This window comes from Gossypium arboreum, chromosome 3 (assembly GCF_025698485.1).
Source record: "Gossypium arboreum isolate Shixiya-1 chromosome 3, ASM2569848v2, whole genome shotgun sequence".
Lineage (NCBI taxonomy): Eukaryota > Viridiplantae > Streptophyta > Magnoliopsida > Malvales > Malvaceae > Gossypium > Gossypium arboreum.
This window is the reverse complement of record NC_069072.1, coordinates 25288706-25312227: the sequence shown is the minus strand read 5'-3', so window position 1 is coordinate 25312227 and position 23522 is coordinate 25288706. Positions and strand designations below refer to the sequence as shown.

At 31.7% G+C, this 23522-nt stretch overlaps 1 protein-coding gene and 1 long non-coding RNA gene across 4 annotated transcripts; both read left to right on the top strand.

The window, feature by feature from the left end:
* The first annotated feature begins 9622 nt into the window (after nucleotides 1-9622).
* LOC108467559 (squamosa promoter-binding-like protein 16) lies at nucleotides 9623-13265 on the top strand. Of its 2 annotated transcripts, XM_053025603.1 has the most exons (4): nucleotides 9636-9935; nucleotides 11577-11865; nucleotides 12301-12437; nucleotides 12509-13265. In XM_053025603.1, exons 2-4 carry the CDS (start codon nucleotides 11654-11656, stop codon nucleotides 13087-13089), a joined length of 930 nt encoding a protein of 309 aa, XP_052881563.1. In that variant the 5' UTR covers nucleotides 9636-9935; nucleotides 11577-11653; the 3' UTR covers nucleotides 13090-13265. The 2 variants fall into 2 exon arrangements, with proteins under 2 accessions (XP_017623714.1, XP_052881563.1); XM_017768225.2 differs by having other exon boundaries at nucleotides 9623-11865.
* Nucleotides 13266-19172: 5907 nt separating this feature from the next.
* On the top strand, nucleotides 19173-21153 carry LOC128290636 (uncharacterized). Of its 2 annotated transcripts, XR_008280416.1 has the most exons (3): nucleotides 19173-19765; nucleotides 19868-19935; nucleotides 20982-21153. It is a non-coding gene; the product is annotated as an uncharacterized LOC128290636 (long non-coding RNA). The 2 variants fall into 2 exon arrangements; XR_008280415.1 differs by lacking the exon at nucleotides 19173-19765 and having other exon boundaries at nucleotides 19806-19935.
* The last annotated feature ends 2369 nt before the right edge of the window (nucleotides 21154-23522 follow it).

Genomic DNA, 23522 nt, shown 5'->3' with positions numbered 1-23522 from the left:
GTATCACACAACCATAGCACACGGGCGTGTCTGTTGGCCGTGGGTGAAAGTCAGTATGTATGCTTTGTTTTGGCACGGTTGGTTCACATGGACGTGTCTGGTGCCCGTGTGAGGCACACGGCCTAGTCACACGAGCGTGTGACCTCAACAGAATTGAAAATTTTCTGAGTTCTGAAATTTATGTATGTGTTTGGTTTAGTTCCGACTGTCCTTAAATGTATGTTTTAGGTCTCGTAGACTATCATAAGGGATGAATTATTGATCATTGCCTATGTATTAATGTTATGTGATATATGTGATTCTAAATTGGTCTGAAATGTTCTGTCTGTCTGGTTATGCCCCTTACCTATTCCGGCGATGGTTACGGGATATGGGTGTTACATTTTATTAGTATCAGAGTTATTATTTAGTCGGTTCTAGGACTACCATAGCATATATGAGTCTAGCTATACATGCCATATTTATGAATTGCGATAGTGTGATGAATCCTAACATTGAAATGTGCTTTTATATAGCAAATGGATCCCGATAGAGCTGTAGTTGACGATGTTGAAAGCAATGCACCTGTTCCCACGCAAGGGACGGTACAAGCTGAATCTCGACTAGCTACGAGTAGTCGTGATGGTGAGGCTAAACAAGCCTTCTATCAGATGATGAATGATTGGTTCACCCAATACATTAAAACCAATCCGGCTGTACAATAACCTCCACCCCTGGTTAATCCTTCTCAAACTCTTGATATGCCACGAGTGAATCTGGTACAGTTGAGTAGACCATCAGTTGATAAGATTAGAAAATATGGAGCTAAAGAATTCCGAGCTACAATAAGTGATGATGCAGAAAAAGTTGAGTCCTGGTTAGAAAATACAATAAGAGTGTTTGATGAGTTGTCTTTGAGGCCAAAAGAATGTATAAAATGTGTCATTTCACTGCTGAGAGACATGGCGTATCATTGGTGGAAAACTTTGACATCTATGGTTCTAAGTGAACGAGTTACGTAGATTTCTTTCAATCTGAATTTCGGAAGAAGTATATCAGTCAAAGATTTATTGATCAAAAACGCAAAGAGTTTCTCGAGCTTAAACAAGATCGTATGTCTGTCACAGAATACGAGCGAGAATTTGTAAGGTTGAATAAGTATGCCCACGAATGTGTATCTTCGGAAGCGATAATGTGCAAGAGGTTTGAAGATGGTTTGAACGAAGATATTCGTTTGCTAGTTGGGATCTTAGAAATCAAAAAATTCGTGGTGCTTGTTGAACGAGCATGTAAAGCAGAAGATATTGGGAAAGAGAAAAGAAAGGCTGATTTTGAAGCTAGAGAAGTACGAAAGAGATCATCGGGCAAATCATTTAAATTTGGATCCAAGAAGTTTAAAGATGATACCAGTCATTCAAAGGCTAGTGTGGGACATTCAAATAGAGATCGTGCTAGATCGCAATCAAATTTCAAATCTTTAGCCATGTCTGTTGCTAGTGTTGATAATGCAAAAAAGGAAAGGCCTAAATGTGATCAATGTGGAAGACGACACTTTGGTGAATGCTGGGGAAAAAGTAATAACCGAACTTGTTATAGTTGTAGTTCAAGAAATCATTTTATAAAAGATTGCACAAATTTAGTTGAAAAAGATAATGTTCAGAATTTGAGGTAGAGTGGTAATGTTTCTCGGGGTAGACCTCCTAAAAATTCGGGAAATGTAAGTGGTAGTCAAAGAGGAACGAAAGACACAACTGTTAAATTTGAGGCTCGTGCACTTGCTAGAGCGTATGCTATCTGAGCTCGTGAGAAAGCCTCATCGCCAGATGTGATTACGGGTACATTTACTCTTTATAATACTTTTGTGATTACTTTGATATATCCTGGATCGACACATTCGTATATATGCATGAACTTAGTGAACAGTAAAACTTTGCCTGTAGAGTCTACTGAATTTGTAATTAAAGTTTCGAACCCCCTAGGCAGATGTGTTCTAGTTGGTCAAGTCTGCAAGAATTGTCCGTTAATGTTTTGAGACAATTGTTTTTTCAGATGATCTGATGCTATTACCTTTAGAGGAGTTTGATATAATTTTGGGTATGAATTGGTTAACTTTGCATGATGTTGTGGTGAGTTGTAAAAGAAAAACTATTGTTTTGAGATGCAGGAATGATGAAATAGTCAGAATTGAATCTAGTGATTTGAATGGATTGCTGGCTGTAATATCTTCGATGAAAGCTTTGAATAACTTGAGAAAGGGTTGTGAAGCTTATTTTGCATATGTAATTGATTCAAGAGTATCAGAAAAGAAAGTTGAATCTGTACCTGTTGTCTGCGAGTTCCCTGATGTGTTTCCTGAAGAACTTCCGAGATTACCTCCATTTAGAGAAGTATAATTTGGCATTGAATTGGTACCTGGTACTGCTCCGATTTCGATAGCTCCATACCGAATGGCTCCGACTGAACTAAAAGAATTAAAGTCTCAGTTGCAAGAATTGACCAATCGAGGATTAGCTAGACTGAGTTTCTCACCTAGGGGTGCTCCAGTTCTATTTGTGAAAAAGAAAGACGGTACAATGAGAATATGTATAAATTATCGTCAGTTGAACAAAGTGACTATCAAGAATAAGTATCCCCTTCCCCAAATTGATGATTTGTTTGATCAGCTGAAAAGAGCTATTGTGTTTTCAAAAATAGATTTGAGATCGGGCTATTATCAGCTGCGAGTTAAAGATTCAGATATTTCAAAGACTACTTGCAGAACAAGGTAGGGCCATTATGAATTTTTAGTTATGCCTTTCGGATTGACTAATGCACCGGCTATCTTTATGGATTTGACGAATAGAATTTTCAGACTATATTTAGATCAATTTGTTGTGGTATTTATTGATGATATATTAATTTATTCACATGATGAATCTGAACATGCCGAGCATTTGAGAATAGTGCTACAGACTTTGCGAGATAAATAATTGTATACGAAGTTCAGTAAATGTGAGTTTTGGTTGCGAGAAGTTGGTTTTCTGGGTCATATAGTATCAGCATCTGGTATTCAGGTTGATCCAAGCAAAATTTTAGCTATTTTAGATTGGAAACCTCCGAGGAATGTACCTGAAGTCCATAGTTTTTTAGGACTTGCTAGTTACTATAGAAGATTCGTGAAAGGTTTTTCGATGATTGCGACCCCGTTGACAAAACTGTTACAGAAAGATGTGAAGTTTGAATGGTCTCAAAAATGTCAGAACAGTTTTGATCAGTTGAAGATTTGTTAACTGAAGCTCCGGTATTAGTACAACCTGAATCAGGTAAAGAATTTGTGATTTATAGTGATGCTTCGTTGATTGGTCTGGGATTTGTTCTAATGCAAGAATGAAAAGTTGTTGCTTATGTTTCGAGACAATTGAAGCCGCATGAGAAGAACTATCCGATACACGATCTTGAGTTAGCTACGATTGTGTTTGCCTTAAAGATTTGGCGTCATTACTTGTTCGGTGAAAAATGTCACATATATTCAAATCATAAGAGTTTGAAGTATTTGATGACTCAGAAAGATTTGAATCTGCGACAAAGAAGATGGCTTGATTTACTAAAGGACTACGAACTTATGATAAATTATCATCCGAGTAAAGCAAACGTTGTTGATGATGCCTTGAGTCAAAAATTGTTGTGCTTTGCGTGTGATGAATGCTCATTTGGTACTATCTGATGATGGTTCAGTTTTAGCTAAATTAAAAGCGAGACCTTTGTTCTTCCAATAGATTATCGAAGCTCAGAAGGTTGATAATGAGATTTTAACTAAACAAGCTCAGTGTGATGTAAAGTCTGATTCATATTTCAGAGTGGATAAAGATGATTGCTTGAGATTTAGAGATGGAATTTGTATTCCAAGAAATCCAGAGTTGATTCATATGATTCTGAGTGAAGCTCACAGTAGTTGTTTATTTGTACATCCAGGTAGTACGAAAATGTATAATGATCTGAAGCAGCATTATTGGTGGTCCGAAATGAAAAGAGATATCTCTTATTTTATTTCTAAATGTTTGATCTATCAACAAGTCAAAGCTGAGCATCAAGTGCCATCTAGATTGTTACAACCGATTATGGTTCCGGAGTGAAAATGGGATCGAGTAACCATGGATTTTGTTTCGGGTTTACCTCTATCTCCAAGAAAGAAAGACGCAATTTGGATTGTAGTTTATCGATTGATGAAATCAGTTCATTTTATTTCGATTCGATTTGATTACTCACTTGATAAATTAGCTGAGTTATATATTTCTGATATCATGAGATTGCATGGTGTGTCATTGTCGATAGTGTCAGATAGAGACCCGAGATTTACATTGTGATTCTGGAAGAAATTGCAAGATGCTCTGGGTACTAAATTGCATTTTAGCACTGCTTTTCATCCTCAAATAGATGGTCAATCTGAACGGATTATTCAGATACTCGAGGATATGTTGAGATGTTGCATTCTTGAGTGGGAACAATATCTACCTTTGATTGAATTTGCTTATAATAACAGTTTTCAGTCGAGTATTAAAATGGCACCGTACGAAGCCTTATACGTTAGAAAGTGTGGAACTTCGTTATACTGGTCTGAGCTCAGTGAAAATGAGATTCACGGGGATGATTTGATAAAAGAAACCGAACAGAAAGTGAAAGTGATCCAAGATAGTTTAAAAGCAGCTTCTGATCGTCAGAAATCATATGTAGATTTGAAAAGAAAAGACATTAAGTTTGAGATCGGCGACAAAGTGTTTCTGAAAGTGTCTCCGTGGAAGAAAGTACTTCAGTTTAGTAGAAAAGGCAAGTTGAGTCCGAGGTTCATCTGGCCGTATGAGATTATCGAGCATATTGGTCCGGTAGCATATAGATTGTTGTTACCACCAGAGTTAGAAAAGATTCACAATGTGTTCCACGTATCGATGCTTCGACGATACAAATCCGATCCTCCGCGTGTAATTCCTCCGTCTGAGATTGAAATTCAGTCTGATATGACCTACGAAGAAAAGTCGATCCGAATCTTAGCTCGAGAGGTTAAAGAGTTACGTAATAAGAAAATTTCATTAGTTAAGGTGATGTGGCATCGACCGGTATTGAAGAGGCCACGTGGGAGCCTGAAGATGCTATGAAACAACAATATCCAAATCTGTTTAACGGTAAGATTTTCGAGGACGAAAATCCCTAAGGGGGAGAATTGTAACAGTCCAGTTTTGACCCTAGTCGAAATAGTGGTTTTGGGACATCATATCTGAATTAGAAAAATATTTTAATACTATTTTTCGTTCCTATTATATGTGAATGAGCATATGTGAAAGTCTCGTATGAAAATTTGAATGTTTGTGTGCTTAATTTTGAAAAAGGACCTAATCGCATAAAATGTAACTGCTACTTGTTAAAGTGTCTATTTGATATGGCTTTATAAATGAGAGGTCCTTATGTGGTTATTTGACCATTGGAATTTTGAATGGACATTAATAACCATCCATTATGTGATTTTATAATGGTTTAACAAAGGTTATAATGCTAAAATGTTTATTATGTAAATATTATATAACAAAACATGAAAAATAAGGCCATTATGTATGTTCATCCACCAAAAATAGAAAAGAAAACCTATGTTTAAAGAGCTTTAAGTTTCGGTACACACAAGGCTTGATTAAGGTATGAGTTTTGATCGATTTTTGATAATTTCTACGTTTTTATGATCGTTGTTAAGTATTGTAACTAGCCCATGCCTCAATTTCTGATTTTGTTGATGATTTGAAAATGTGCCATGGATGAATTCATGAGCTTTGTGATGTTATATGATGAATTAAGAAAGATTGATGTTGGGTTTGAATGTTTTGTTTTTGGATTTTCGAAGAATTTGAGCAATTTGGGCTAAATTGGAAAAATGTTATTTTGAAGGACTAAAATGTGAAACAAATGAAATGTGTGGACTAGTATGATTACTAGGAGAATTCAGCTAAGCTTGTGTATATGCAAATATGTGTATTTTGTGAATTTGTGAAATAGGGACTAAAGTGTCAAAATGTGAAAATGTGAGGGCTAAATTGTAAAATGCCCTAAATATGTGTTTATGGATTGAACTGAATTATTTGGTGAATAAAAATGTTAATTTTGAAAACATATAGATCAAGAAAGGAGGAATTCGACTTAGATCGAGGAAAGTCGAAGGTTATCGAGTAGACAATTCAAATCGACAATTTCGAGTGCGAGGTAAGTTCGTACGTAATAAATGATGTTAGAGCTATGTTTTAATACGTTGGTAATGCATAAATTGTATAGATATTTGATTATGATTTGAGCATAATGTTATTCGACTATGCTTGGCACTAAGTGTGCAGTTTAATATAGCTTCGGCTACAAATGGCACAAAGTGTGTGAGTTGGAATAGCTTAGGATATATAAGGCACTAAGTATCCGATACCAACTTAGCTTCGGCTAACTGAAATGGCACTAAGTGTGCGGAATCATTTTAGCTTCGGCTAACCCTTATAGCACTAAGTGTGCGAATGTTAAAGTATGAATAATTTACGAAAAGTTTTGAATTACTCAAGCAAGAAGTAATAATGAAAGTGAATAAGTATGGGAAGATCCAGGTATGTATGATACCTTTGTGCTAGATGACATTATCTAGGTGAAGTTTATTACTTATGGATCGGATTGGTATAGATTTGATAGATGATTTGAGAATTTATATATATTTATGTATTAATGTTTTATGTTTATATACTGTTGATAATTTTAGTACAAGCTTACTAAGCTTTTGAAAGCTTACTTTGTGTGTGTGTTTGAATTTTTTTTTTTTAGATATCGAAGCTACCACAAGCTCGAGGACCGTCAAGGATCATCACCATACTATCGAACTCATTTTGGTACTTTTAAGATGTAAATATTTTTAAGTATGGCATGTATAAGCTAGAATGTCTATGTATTTAAGCTTTGATATGTATATATATGTTATGCCATGAGAGTTGGCTAGCAAATGGTATGTTTTGTGCTTAGTTTTGGTAAATGGGTTGTGATGCCAAATTGTGTATACTTGTAATGGTTATATAGTCTTGTATGTGGTGGTCATTTTAAAATATACCAAGTTGAGGAAATGGTAAGTTTAAGCATGAGTTAGAAGGTGCTATAAGTGAGCTATGAAATGAGCATTTTGGCATGTTGTTGTAATAAGAATTTTAATGTGTTTTGGTATGGATTTGAATAGGTTATTGAATGGTGATGATTTAGTTATAATGAAGCATGTGTTGAACATGGAATTGGCTGAAAATTTTAGTATAAATGTTGTTTAATATTGCTTGTAGGAATGATCCAAAAAGGGGTGGCAAGTTGGCTTAAACCAAGCCTGTATTTTGCCACACGGTCAGGGAACACGGGCGTGCCTTGTGGCCGTGTATGCAAAGCAGTAACCTCTTAAGATCACACGGTTAAGACACATGGGCGTGTCATATGGCCGTGGGCTCAAGTCAATAGCTAGCTAAGTATCACACGACCATAGCATACAGGCGTGTCTGTTGGTTGTGGGTGAAAGTTAGTATGTATGCCTTGTTTTAGCATGGTTGGTTCACATGGGCGTGTCTGGTGCCCGTGTGAGGCACACGGCTTGGTCACACAAACGTGTGACCTCAACAGAATTAAAAATTTTCTGAGTTCTAAAATTTATGAATGTGTTCGGTTTAGTTCCGACTGTCCTTAAAAGTATGTTTTAGGTCTCGTAGACCATCATAAGGGATGAATTGTTGATCATTGCCTATGTATTAATGTTATGTGATAACTGTGATTCTGAATTGGTCTAAAATGTTCTGTCTGTCTGGTAATGCCCCTTACCTATTCCGGCAACGGTTATGGGACAGGGGTGTTACAGATTGGAAGTTGGATGAGCTATTTATAGGTTTTGGAATTAGGGTTCTATTAGGGTTTTAAGAGAACCTTAATGCTCATGGGTGGCAGATCAATTTAAATTGTAATTTCTTTTTCAAATAATCGACCACAAATAAAGATGTACAATATTTTTTTTAATTTTTACAAAGAACTAGACACTCATGAGTGTCAAGTTCGTTTTAAGTATTATCCACATGTTAAGAAAATAAGTTATATTGTTACAATTTAAAGTTAATCATTTTACACGGAGTTGATACTCACCGGTGTCAAGATGCTTCAATAATTTTACAATAGTTATTCTAATTCAATGAGATTCAAAAAACTTAACGATACAATACATTTTATTAAACTCGACACCCATAAGTATTAGGTTAATCATAACAAAGTATATTCTGAAATTTAATTTTTAATGATATCTATTTTACTAAATGATAAAAAATTTACTATACTTACGTACAAAAAGTGAATAACTAGATAAGTGCAATTAAAATTAATATTAGAATATGTTACTTGGATACAAAGTACAAACATAATAGTGATTATAAGATGAAAATGAAAATACTAATTAAATACATTAATATAAAATTTTGTTTTTGGTTAAATTGCTTGTCTTTTTCTAAATAAGTATTTGGTACATAAATTGTAAATATTTAAAATTTCATAAGTGAATTTGAGATTTTTTTATGTGAATTTAAGTTGTATTTAAATAATTAAAATAAATAAATAATACAAAATCTTATCTCCTTGGTGGAGTTGAAAGTTTTCATCATTTGTGTATTAAATAATTATTTTTATAAAAAATATTTAAAAATTTAACATGTATTATTTTATACATTAACAGTTTTAATCAGTAAACAAATTATTTAAAACTTATATATAATGACTTTTTAGGGTTAAAGCCGACAGCCTAATGCCCCTCTCTTACTCAATCATTATTCCATTTGTTGCTGCTACTGATGAAGAAAAACATCATATCCAAAATTACAAGTCAATAAAAGTATGGGTTAATACACAGAAAATCAAAATATTACACTTCAATTTTGTTTTATTTATTCCAAAATTAAATTGAACCCAATAGTCATGTTAATGGCATGATAAAAGGTTCCCAGGTGCAAAATTGGGTTCCAATATGATATAATCTTCCTTATTATTATATACCCAAATTAATATTTTCTTTTTATATAATCTTTTTTCTATTTTACCGAATTTCAGGTTTTGGTTCAAAATTTAAAATAGAATCATGTGCTTTTCATGTGAAATAAAACAAATTCTGAAATACAATTGAATAGTGAAGTATATTCAAAACAAATTAATTCATAAAAGAATCTTTTAAAAATTCATAATTAATCTTTTAACCGTCTAATTTTATAAAGAAAAATTATTTTAATTTTTCACTTTTTAATTTTGAACTTACCCACCTCAAAATAGATAACAAAAAACAAATCATCCTAAAATTGAATTTAGGAAAAAAATATTTTTAAGAAAAATTATAATTAAAAAACAAAAAATATTTGATAAAATCAAATTAAAATAAAACTAAATAACCAAGACATCCAGCAAAGGACAAACAAACAAATAAAATCGGAACCGGAAAGTGAAACACAACACATAGGCCTTTTGTACTTTTTTTTCCCTCTCTCTCCGGATAAAAGGTTGATACTTAAAAAAGCAATTAGAACACCCTGTCACTTTCCTTGCCACTCGTTTCTTTTTTCTTTTCAGCAACCATTATTATTGAGTTTCATTTTATTATGCAACTTGTTTCTAACTTTCAAAGCTCTCTACACCTATAAAATAAGCTGGAAACCTTACATGCTCATCTCCTTTTCCACTTTCACTTCTCTCTCTTAATCTCCATTGTTGAATAAATTATTAACCCTAGCTTAGCTTTCATAGATTAAGAAGCTCACAATCCCTTTCTTAAATGGCTATTTGTTCTTGTGCTCAAAAGTAGTTCTTTTTCACTTCACACTTCTCCCCATTTCAAACTTTTTTTTCTCCTTTTTCACAGCTTATCTGAAACTATCATTGCAGAACGTGCCCAGCTTCTGCTAGATTTCTCTCAGGTACCCCTTCACCCTTTTACTTACCTCTTTATATATGGTAAGCAAAATACTAATTCAAAGTGCTTCATTCTTTTTAAGAAATTTGATGTAACTCTATACTTTATGCTAATAAAAATCGTAGGGTTGTTTTAGGGAGAAAGTTTAGGTCTCTTTATTACTTATCTACTAAATTTATTTTAATAAAATTAACATTTGTTACTGTTTGAGATATACGTGGGTTGAACCTTAAACAATATTAAAAATATAAATAAAATAGCCGTGATATAAAAATATTTTATTATATTTTTAAATCTTATATATCAATTTTATAAAAATTAAATAAATGTATTTAATAGTAAACTAAAGTGGTTTCTTCTGGTCGTTGCAATGATAACTATATGTCACGGTTGAAAAAGACCCATATGGTCTTCCCCCCCCCTTTTTAGTAAATCAACGGGGTTTAGTATATTCACCAACCTTTGCTCCAACTTTATAAAGTGAAAAAGTCTCTACTTTGGGAAATACCCACTTAACCTAAGAACAAAAATACAATTACTAACATGTTTTTTTTGGGGTTCAATACAAGTTCAACATTTCCAACGAATTATTATTTAAGCCCAATTGGGATTTTAAAAAGTTTTAAGTGTTTTGTTTCAATATAAAAAGGAAAAAGAAAAACACATATTGTGGCAAAGGCCTTTCTTTGTTTTCCAAAAATATCTTCCATGCTACTTGTGGTTGGGATGCGAGTGCCACTCCATTGATGTCACACTGTTTACAACATTTCCAATGTCTTATTTTTAAATTCAATTCCCAAAAGCCATGTTACCTATTAAAATTCAAAAAAAAGATAAATTTAACTTTAAATATCATAAAAGGTAGGGGGCCTATTACCATTAAGACCGCCTTCCTTTCCTTTCACACTCTTTTCCTTGACAAATGTATGATGTTTTATAGTTTCTTTTTAATATTCACATATTTATAAAACAACAAACACAGATAATGAGATTCATTAAGATCATTCAAATTGCTAAACATCTTGAAATTTTTAAATATAGTCATGTTTTGCTCTTATATGAATCATAATAACATGGCTGAACAGGACAATGGAAGAGTCAACATTAGACTTCTTTTTATACTTCTCCCATTGTAATAGCAAGTATGTTCATGACTCTTTTGACACATTTACAACTTTGCACCATCATTCCCATTCAAAATTTTTCAAGTTATAATTCAAAATTTCATTTCTTCCACTTAAACTTATTAAGTAGTAAGTATTAATTGTCAACGACTCTTTAGTTTGGTCATATATGATGAGTCATTTATAGTAGGCGGATGGATGGATCATTTTTATGAGTTTCCAACCCAACCCAACCAATCATCCCCTTCCTCTTGTTCTTCATCTTGAAATGACCCAAAAAAAGAAACAAACTTTGTAGTCCCAATATATTTTAATAAAACCCAACTCCCCGAAGTATAAATTTAACATTTTTCTAGATTTGGTTTAAGTCCCATTATTTGTTTCTAAGGAACGATTTTAAGAGGGGCTTGAATTTACGTTATAGTTTGATTAAGGTGATGGGACTGAAGAACAAGAAATAAGAAGACATTGTAATGTTTGCAGCGATATTGAGGTGTTTAAAGTCCATTGTAACTCAGCAGGTGAATTAGGAATCGCCAGCCATTGTTGGATTTGAGAGTTTTGGTTATTCTGAAGATTACTGTGAAGGGTGCCATTGATGGAATCAGCACCATCATCTGCTTCGTTTAAAAGGGCTCGGCCGCCTGGTTTCGGAAACCAAGTACCTTCATGCTTGGTTGATGGTTGCACTGCGGACCTCAGCAAATGCAGGGACTACCATCGACGCCATAAAGTATGCGAAGTCCACTCTAAAACCCCAAAAGTCTCAATTAGGGGTCAAGAACAACGATTTTGTCAGCAGTGCAGCAGGTAACAATTGAATCGCTTTATGCAGATTGAACATGGAGTTCAATAGATTTTGCTTTCCTCAATCATTTTACTTTTTTCCATTGCCTCCTCATCTGCTGATTTTTCCCTATATGGATCGATTCTTGCTTAGCAATGCGTTATTACTCCGAATTTGGGTATTTCCTTTGTGTTTTAAGGTTTATGAGTATGATTTGTTTATCTTGAGATTAGAATCGATAAGCTGTTTAGTCTCCGCTAAAACTCTCCTTTTTCATGATCGAAATTAATTCTATCAAGTGAGAAATTCTTTTGTGATGCATCATGAAAGTTAATGGAATCGATAAATGTTCTAATTTAATTTGCTCCTTTGCAAGATTTTATCCCATGCTTTCATTCTTAGCTTATTTTGTTTCATAAATGGAAAGAGTTTGTTTCTGGTGAATGCAATGTAATTAGGTTTCATTCGTTAGTGGAGTTTGACGAAGGGAAACGAAGCTGCCGGAAGCGTCTAGATGGACACAACAGACGGCGGAGAAAGCCTCAACCTAATGCTTTGACTGTAAATTCTGGAAGCTTACTTTCAAATCCCCCAGGTATGCCTTCATATTCTCATGCAATGGCTTATTTGTGATGTATTTTGATAAGAATTAGACTCTTAATGCAGGGAGTAGATATTTACTATTCAGCGGCCCCCAAATATTTTCCACTACATCCATGACCGATTCTTCGACTGGGGCGGTGAAAGTCAAAACCGATATAAGTTCAGCTTTAAACTTCAGCAGCCGAAATAGCTCGTTCGTTGGAGCCTCATCTCTCAACTACAAAGGTGAAAGGCAGTTCTCTTTCTTACAAAGTGCTAATTCGTCACACCCAGGAGTTTCTGTTTGTCAACCGCTTGTCAATGCTAATCCTTCACCAGGCAATGGTGGCATCACCCAGAAAATGTTGTTGAATGGGTTAAATCGAACCGTCGAGTCTAATCGTGCTCTCTCTCTTCTGTCATCACAACCGGCTGAGACTCGGGAGATTAGTTTGAGCCCTATGGTGCAGTCTGGCTCAACCTCATCCTTGATCCCAAACTTGCAATATAAAGGTCTAGGAATGGAGGGTGAGCAAGTAGGAACCATTTTGGCCACTGATCAAAATACCAATACTGATCTCCATGGAAATGGAGTGTTTCGAACCGGACATCCCGGATCATCTGCAAGTGGTACTCACCACACACTCACCTTCTCATGGGAGTAAATATATGCCATTTCCAACTATATGTTCAAATCATAACGTTTTTCCTTTAATTATGTAGCCCTTGTTTAAGTTCCCAAGGATGTATGAACCTGTTGATATGGACTTGTTTATGAGCCATTTCCATGTATCTTCAAATTATTATTTAATGCAGGCAAATGACACACTTCTCGTTACAAGCTGCCCAAGTTAATTTAACATTGTCTCAAGGTTTCAAACACCAGATCTCAAACTTGAAAGTGATTGCATATGAAGTATGTCTTTTGCTGCAATCAGGGTATTTGAAAGAGATGTCTTTAGATGATGATGGAATTAGATTGGTTTTGAATTCGAGTAGATCGGATTGGTTTTTTGGATTCGGGTCAGATAGTCATATGATAAAATTTCTGGGTCTACACGATTACTGTGTTAGTGTTCAATATATTTGTCTATATCTGAATGAAGGTAAGAAAGGTATAAAGTAAGTATTGCATCTATTCTATAACATCTTAAAGTGAATTTTTTAAATGAACCGAAGTTAAAAAATGGATAAAGATGTGATGGTTTTAAAGTCCATAAAATGCCTTATTTTAATTCAAGTTCATCTATTCCCTTCTTCACCTTTCTTCCAGTATTTTCCAGTGAAGGCAGATGAGAACTGAGTTAGTGTCATACAAGCAACAAAACATCACAGACATAAGACGACAGCAAATTAATAATAACAAAAATTCAGACCTCACGGATCCGCGGATTCAGACAATCGCTTGTGGCAGACATGGGTTTTGTTTTTCTTTTCTTCCTTAAAAGAACCGTGGCTTAACACGAAATACCTCAAATATAAAGTCATTAAGAATAAAAAAATATGGATTTAATCAAGTAAGTTAATCCAATATTTTTAACAGATAATATTTTAGCAGATGAAAGCGATAGTGGATCAAATTCTTTGGGTTAGGTAGAATGCCTAAATGGGGTTAGCAATTAATTTCTATAAAAAAAATTTAAAGTTAAGATTTGGTAGAGGTGTAAATTTGGCTTATATTTTAAAGAAAATTCTGCTTTTAGGTATACCACAGAGCTTGACTAAGTTGTGGTACGTTTAAACTGATTCTGATAGTGAAAATAAACAAAGTCGTCGGTCAAAAGTTTAAACAGCTATCAAATAAATCAATACCAATCAGGCTTTAGTAAATTCCTACGAAAAAAGACATCCATTAAAACCATGTTTAAGTAACCAAAAAAAAAAAAAAAACCTTAAAATCATAACCCACTTTTTCATCACTTCAGACATTGAAATAGAACTCTTTTAAAGTTAGTTTCATTAATCTAGTATTGTTCTAGATTCCCAATTGTTGGCCAGTGTTAGATATGCCCTTAGGATATGCATTAGATTAGGCACATTGCTTTCTGTCTCTCTCTCTCTATATATATATACGTGAGAGCTTAGCCATCTTTATGAACTACCAAACCAAACCAAACCATCTCTTCTCAACTTCAACTAAAAGAGTTCACTTATTCTTAGAAAACCCAATATGGAGTCCACTAAGAGGAAGGGTTTTTTTTTCAAAGGCAAGTTAGCCAAGTCATTGTCTCGAGTGACCAAGCCACGAGCCACCACTGCTCATCAGCAATGCAGCAAGGTGGTTCCCTATTCCTATGCTAACTCCAACCAACCAACTGATTCCCATGAACAAATGAATGTTCCATCCTCAATGCTGAAGGTATCCTATGCGAGGTTGATCAGGCCACCCAGTTTTTACGACCAGAATATGTATGCAAATGAGAGATGGGGTGTTGGCGACGAAAATGTGGATTTCAAGGCCACTAGCTTTATTTCAATCGTTCGAGAACGCTTTAACCTTGACAGAGTTGATTGATTCCACTGGTATAAAGTACCAGGAAGTTCTGTAGAGAAATGGAATCTTTGCTAAAGCAGAGTTTGGGTAATTTATACAAGCTATATATACTTTTTTATATGCATTAGTATTAGTGATATGTATTGCCCCATAAAAACTAGTATCCTATTGATATGTGTGATCTTTTGAGTTTTAATCCATCCTGAATTTTATACTAGTGTACTAGTTTCTACATATACATAGTTTTAACTTAATTAATTAGTACCTAATTACTACATATAACAGATTTCGTTTCATTTTTCTTATTCTACTCACGATATTTTATATTTTATCAAAGGCACCTTTAGAATAGGGTTTAATAGATGATGGATCTGGAATTAGTTTCGAGAACCAAATATAAAATAAAATTGTCTAATTTAAAATTTTCAATCTCAACGAACATCTTCTTGCTATGATTCTTTTTTTAACCTAATTCATTGCAAACTCAAATTGATTTTTATATCAACTTTTGGAACTGCTATAATCTTATATATTAGAATTATTTTTGCCTTTTAACTCTCATTTCCTAACTTGAATGATTTATTTCGACTTTTGTATCTTGGGTATATTGAATTTAATTTTTTTAAACAAGCTAATATCCATTTTAAGCCATAGAAAGCAAAACAAATTTCTTTGTTCAATATTCAAAACTAAGCAAAGATAAGAAATTATCATATAAAAGAGTGGAAAATTTGTAAAGCTTATAAATTTGGAGATGAAAGAAAATAAAAGGTTTATATATGAACAAAGAGTTAATCTTAAAAACCAAATGAGAATTTAGATAAAATTATTGTGTTAAAAATCATGATGTTTTAAGTTTAAATTCTATCTTGGTAATATTTTATATAAAAATATAAAAAAACATAAATATTAATATTTGTTATTTTGTAAAAAATAGTATTTTAGTTTTTTCCTATTTCAGTTAGTGTATGGTTGACTTTGACATTAACTTATTCAAAAACTTAAATAATAGTGTCACAACTAATATTAAGTCCTTTACTAAATTTGGTGTCACGAGTAGTAACATTAACTAAATTGATTAAATTACTAATTAACCTTTCATATTTAAAAATATTATATTATTTTATAAAGATACTTTTGTCTTTTCATATTTTTAAAGAAAATCAATAAAAATTTTCCATGTAAAAGATTTGAACCCATGTGTTAACATATGGTAAAGAGTTAATAATAGAGGAAGCACACATACCAGATGATCAAGAAAATACGATTTAATATATTGATCAAGACCACAAACGAAAATTGTTCACGTATGATAACACTAACTTAGAACAAAAAATGCTTAAGAATTAAATAAAAGAATAATAATGACACTAATCCTTTTGTTTTTGTTTCAACAAAACATGGGGAACTTGTTTTCCTTTTGTTTTAAAACAATGTTGGTAATGGTTGAGGGACTGACCCCTTTTATACCATATACCATGAAATTGCTTTGGGTTTTTTTCTATATTTTTTTTCAAAATATAAATTGTCATTATTTTTATCTATCATGTGGGGCATGATTTAGTGTGTGAATGTCCATTATAGACATCTACACCAACATCTCTCACTCGTGCATAATGATCATTATTACTCTCGCACTTAACATTAAAAGGTCATTATCTCTTTTCATTTCTCTTTAAGTTTCATATTAGGAAGTATGCCATGCGACCAACATTCATTATTCTTAGGAGCTGGTTGCTAAACAATTGTTAAGTGTATATGACATCTCGTGAATATAAGTAGAGTTTGTATATAGGATCCTAGATACATTTAATAACATTTTCAGTTTCTTATCATCTCTTTTATTATTAAAATTATAATTATCGTTTTTATTCACAATTATATTCACTATTAGAAAATAATTGATAGGGTTGTGAATACAATTGAATGAGACATTATAATGATTTTCCCTTTTTCTAGATTCTCTTTATTCTAATTAAACTGCTTTCTAGATATATTTCGTTAGATCAAATCATACTTGATCATTGATAACATACTAAAATAGCTAACATTAAAATGAAACTTTAAGAAAAAATCAAAGGTCATAAGATTACCTTATTGAGATATCTAGTTGATCTCATGGGTCACACACAACTTAGAAGCAGAAATCAAAACTCTTGTTACCCATATTGGTCGTTTCATGCACATATGGTATGAAACACGTGCTACGGTATTACTTTCCCTCTTCTTAGAGCATATGTCTATTATTGAAATTTCAATATCGTACAAGTGATAGTTCGGATACACTCAATATCTAACTTGAGTCCATAACTCTACCTTTAATGAATATATTAATCTGACTCTCATCTGGCAATAAAGATAGAGAAAAAAGTGAATTGTAAGATCTATTATTCACTTTCAATCATAATTTCATCACTATGTAACCTCAACTTGATCTATTTTCAAGGAGATTCTATTTTAAGCTTAAGCTCATCAAAACTCCTAATATTGAAAAGCTTAAAACTAATTTAATCTCTACATGACACTAATTCATAGCAGCGATTGCCTATGTGAGAAGGCTAATCATCTGTCCAACATACATTTAATCATATATATAATATATCTATTTAACATATATAGGTAGTCATGTATTCATTTAAGGAACAAAAGAACTAAACTTTAGTAGGCATTAATCATATATTTCATTCATATGAATCTGTAACATACATCAATAGTTAATAAACTGTTCATAAGTCTCAATGCAGCTAGTATATCAAATTCTACACAATTGCAAGGATCTAGCATGCTTAATAAAAACATCTCTCCAAATTGGTTTCGCAAAAGGGCATGCAACAATATCTTGCGTCAATATGTACTGCATGTTGACTTCTCTTTATGCAACCAAGTCCCATACAAATTGTACTTTATATCTATCTGCTTAGATCTTGAATGGTATTTGGGATATTTAGTGAGTGCGATTGCAACTTGACTGTCGCAATTTACTAACAGCCGTGATGCATTTTTACCAAATCCTAAATGAATCAAGAATTGTTTAAGCCAAACTACTTCTTGCACTACCGTTTCCATTGTGGACAATGCAATACAAGTTTGTTTCTTTTTAAATTTATAAACGTAATACTTATATTCTAAAATATTCATTCCAAAGCCCAAATATATTATAGTAAACCTAAACCAAATAATATACTATTATTCCCCAAACTCAAAATAAACTAATTATAGCTTAAATCTCAAAGTCCAAAATAAAAAGAATTAAACTCGATATTCAAATACAATTTTTAAAGTTAGAAGCTCAATCCACAATCTATATTATAACAATATTTATATATAATAGTAGTACATTATATATTACTTATTATATATTATTGTTTATTATTATACTAGTTGAAATATGCTTTATCTCTATACTTTTGTACATTTGAAAGCTAACCCTCCTACTATATTATGTAATGTTATATCATGTCACATAATATATTAATAGTTTATAGCATCAATAATTAAACATTATAATATCATGTGATACTATATCTTTTATTACAATCTATATATAATAATAGTTATATATGTTTTATATTTTCAATAATAGTTATATATTATATTATGTATTAGTAATATACTAATTTAGTATATCGCTTTAAGGTAAAGTTAAGTAATCAATTTCGATTTTAGTAATAGTTAAATTATATATTATTATAGTATCATTAAAGTTTACTTTATAGATTTTAATAATTATTATTTTACATATTTATTATACATATATAATTATAGTATTAAAATATTTTTATTAAGTTAATTTCTTTAAAATTTGTTTCACTTTATAATTTAACATACAAAATTATTATTTACTTTTCCTATTAATAAAATTTTAATATAAATATACAATGCTTATGATTAAATTATCATTTATTTATATTTTTTTATTTTAAGTAATATTATAAAATTATATTAATTATTAATGTCTATTATGTTCAGTTATAAATTTGAACATTTTTGAGCTTTGAGTCGGATTTATCTCGAGCTTAGGCTAGATCTGTCTCAGGCTCAGATTTGTTATGGGCTTGGGCTTAGATTTTATTAGGCTTGAATTTTTTTGGGCTATGATTTTTGCAGTCTCAGATCTGTTACAGGATCGGATTGGCGCAAGCGTGTAACGTCCCAAAATTTGAATTTTTCGATTTGTTAAATTTTGTCAAGATTAAGTATTTGCTTTAGTGGTTGAGTGTTTTGGATGTGTGTTTAATGTCATGGGATTCAAATCTCATTTTGGAAAATTTTATTATTTTTGTTCCTATCCCTATCTCTATCTTTGTTCGTTAGACTTAAAAGACTATTTTTTGCTTCACTTGAGTTAGAATGAGACTGTTGCGAGAAATTAGAATTATTGTTGCTAATGTTCTTGTGTGTCTCACAGTTAGAGGAATTTGGATTCAAATTGAAGTCTAGGAAATCTGTTAGATATGAATGGCGTTAGTTGGGATAACGAGCATATCTTCTTTATTTTATTTTATTTTTATCCTATTTCTTTTTGTTTTGAAAATTAGAACAATTGAATAATATTCCTAAAAATCTGCTTCACTAGTCACATTTCCCATTGTTTCTCCCCAATTTCCCCATCCGTGTGTTTCAGTTTGTTCTCCAGTAAAGAAATTCTAAATTTTCTTCTTTCTTTCTTCCTCCTTTCATACTTTATTGTTTTCTTTGGCTATCTCTCTTGCTTTTCCCCAAGCAAAGGTTGTTTTCAATTTTGTTCTTATTTATCCTACTTACTGAAATGATGTTGCTCGTAACTTCTGTTATTTGCAATTTCTTTCTTGTTGTTTCGACCCTATGCGTATTCACGTTTGGGCAAGGTTATAAGTTCTGCTGGTTGTTATGCTATTTGAGGTTGTTTAATTATTTTATTTGCTAATGAAGTGTTTTTGGAAATTGATTTGTATGTTGTGATGCGATAGGAGAAGATCGTGTGGCGATTGGTTCTCCGACAAACTGGGTTCATTTTAAGCTACGGATTTGTTAAGAGGTAAGGGGTTTCGCCATTGCAGGAGTTGTTTGCTTCTAATATTGGGTTTGTTCGACGTTGGTTTATTAAATTAGTCACCTAGATTGGTAGAATTTCGGGTACTAATCAGTGTTAATAAGTGTTAATAGTCAATCTAGGTACTGGAATATGTGATTTTTAGGCCTATATCAGAATTTGACTAGGTATGTAACGAATACCCAAAAAATTGCAAACGGTTGAAAGCTGAAAATTTGGGCTGTCGACGCTAGGTCCTGTGCTAGACTGTGTAAGCCACACGATATAAGTAAATTAGGCCATGTGGGCCACACGAGTGTGTGTGTGACTGTTTGTTAGGCTATGTGGGTCACATGGGTTGGCCAAGTAGGCCATGTGGGCCATACAGGCTTGGAACCTAAATGTTGAAAATTTTTCCTAAGGTCGTATTTGTAGTATGAATCAAATGTAGCCATTTCGTAGGGCCAGTATGGTACAAATTGGTCTATAAACCATGATTTCTGATGCTCTATTAGTGTTAAATACGATTTATGAATGCATTAGTAGTATGTTATATGTGTTAGCAAGATCTGTTATATGCTAATATTATTTGAATCTGATGTGTAAAGCATGTATGACATACACATATTTGATATTTGTTTAGTTATGCATGTGCATCGGGGTGGGATTATAATTATGGAGGAAGTGTGGGCAATTTAATTTATCTGTCGTATTCGATAGCTCAGCTACATATATCTGTTTATGGCGGGTTACCGTATTTTGATTTGGCAATTGCTCTGCATATATTATGTAAAGTGACTTATGATCAATTGCATATATTGGTGTGTAGGGATGGTCATAGATGATGTGTAACGGATAGGGTTAGGATCTGAATCTGTATCTGTATTTGTTTTGCATTTGAATCTGTAACTGATATACATCTAAATCTATATCTGTTATGCATCAATGTCTATATCAGTTCTGTAATCTGTTAAAGCATGTGTATCTGATTTATTGTATGTAGTGAGTTACACACTAAGCTTGTAAGCTCACTTCTGTTTGTTTATTCTCAGGTAACCTACAGGCATAAGACGAATCGGTGCGACGTCGCTCGGTTAAAAACATTTAAGTTGTGTTACTTTAAACTTTGTTTACTCTGTTTTGGTATTGTTGGATTGTTTTTGTTTTGAACTTTTATTTTTTGTTTTGAACCGTTTTAAAATTAAAATTACTCTATCAGCAAAACATTGGATTTTCAATATCAAACTGCATTTTTTCAAAACTAAATTTAACTAAGAGTTCCGCTACATACATAAGTGTTCTATAAATATAAATTTGATTGACAAAATTAACGAATTAATTAAAAAAATATTTTTTTTAAAAAATAAATTGGAATTGTATTTATCATAAGTTAGCGTTATTTCTACAAGCCTCAAATGATTTATGAATTTTCAGATTGAATTATAATAATTTTTACAAATTGATCGTAACGTCTAAGTTGAATTTAAGGTGTTATAGAGCGGGCTTTCAAGCTCGAGCTTGTTTTGCCACTCCTATATAGCATATACAATTTTATCAAGAATTTGATGTTTACAAAATTATTTTTTGAACAACATAAAACCTTAAGGAAGGGAACATATGAAGAATTGTGTAAAATTATTGTGCGGTGCGTAACATTTCTTTATTGTGTTCAACATACTGAGCATGATAACATTTTTGACATTTTATACAAAGATGACAATATATGTTGGAAAGTAATTGAAGTGCATTTAATTTTCTTTCTCATATATATCTATTTAAATCTCTTTTATCTCATAATATAAATTAAATTAAATTATTTTAATTTTGTATATATAACATATATTGTATTATTGTTAATTTTAAATTATATGTTTCATTATTTGTTATATGTCATTTTATATGCTCATATGTATGTTCTATATATATTGCTTTCATAATATATATACACATAATTATTTAGATAGTAGATGATATATGTAAGAGAAAATTTTCAAAATTCTGAGCTCAATCTTTTGAGCTCTACATCTAAATTTGAAACTTACTCATTTTTTAAGTCTAATTTGTATAAAAACATTAAAACAAGAGAGAAATTATAACAAAGACTAGTATTAAATTAAATAAATTAGGTTGATTTGAGGTGACACACCGGATGTAATGCCTAATGCTTTGAACATATTTGTGGTGTTAACACGCAAACAGTCAAATTATATGGAAACCTACGGAATCGTCAAAAGAAGAACCAAAAGATTTGCTAATTGTATGTCTAAGAAACTTTGATTTCACCTAAAAACTTACTTATGACAACGAAATTCTCCTACCATTACCATTACCATTACCATTACCATTACCATTACCATCATTCTTATTCTTATTTACTCAGCCCTACTTTTTTTTCCAAGCTACATAAATTAACAACAAATTTTATTATTTTTACTCGACTATTTACTTCATAAACAAACAATTTGAATATTTTAAAGCTAAATTGGATATCACGCGAACTCGAATTTATAAAAATTAAATATTAATATTAATATCTTTCCAATTTCTTATGTAATATGTTTTAAAAATTTAAAACTTAATAAAAGAATGTGTTTCCTTTTTTAAGTTTAACCAGAATGCTACAGTGTAATAATTACTTGCTTTATAAAACAGGTAAACTATTTAGTTGGTCACCTAATTTTTAGAGCTTTCATTTGGGTTACTAAAATAAAATCTTTGTAATTTCATTACTAAATTTTTGAAGTTCTTTTATTTTAGTCACCCAACCATTAAATTGCTAATAACGGTTAATTGTACACACCATATTATAGTCATACTTTCATTTTGGTCACCCAACTTCTATATTGCTTTCATTTTGGTCACCCAAAAAATTATCCTTTTTTAAAGTAATGATTGGGGTAAAAATTAATTAAGGATTAAAGTGAGAAAAGGTAGAAATTAAAATAATGTATTAAAAATGTCAAATTGTACTTGTTTATCACGTCATCAAAATTCTAATTTTTTTCCATATTAAAATATTAAATTTCAAAACATAAAAATCAATTAAATAAATTGTTGAATTTTTTTATCCCTTTATAATATTAATTGATTTCTTCTTGTATTATTGAAATTAGTTGTCTGCAAAACTTAATTTTCTTTTTATTACATAATCTCTAATATTTCATACGAAGCTAAAAGGAAAATTATTGCAATTAATTAAATTATTAATTACTTAATTAATTAAATTAATTGCTTGTTCTTTGTTTGGATAAAGAAGTGATGAAAATTTTGGGGTTTTATTTGACATGAAATACAAAATTAATTAATTTAAATAATTGTAAGAAATTTTCTTTACTTTTAGCTTAGTACGAAAGACTCGAGATCATATAATCAAAAGGAATTTGGGTTTCATGTACAATTATTAAAAATGATTTATTTGAGTTGATTTCAATTCGGAAAGATCACTTTCAGAACGGATGTGCGAGAAGTTTAATTACGAAGCTATGCTGATATCTATCTAAGAAACATAAAATAAAATTTTAAGATTTAAAAGGAGACTAAATTAATTAATTTAATTAATTACAATATTATAGTAACAAATTAGTTGAAACTAT

What these genes read in the sequence shown, in the direction of transcription:
- LOC108467559 (XM_017768225.2), top strand. Translation starts at nt 11,654, where the DNA reads ATGGAATCAGCACCATCATCTGCTTCGTTTAAAAGGGCTCGGCCGCCT. An exon ending in TTTTGTCAGCAGTGCAGCAG is followed by an intron (nt 11,866 to 12,300) that starts GTAACAATTGAA and finishes CAATGTAATTAG; the next exon opens with GTTTCATTCGTTAGTGGAGT. An exon ending in CTTACTTTCAAATCCCCCAG is followed by an intron (nt 12,438 to 12,508) that starts GTATGCCTTCAT and finishes CTCTTAATGCAG; the next exon opens with GGAGTAGATATTTACTATTC.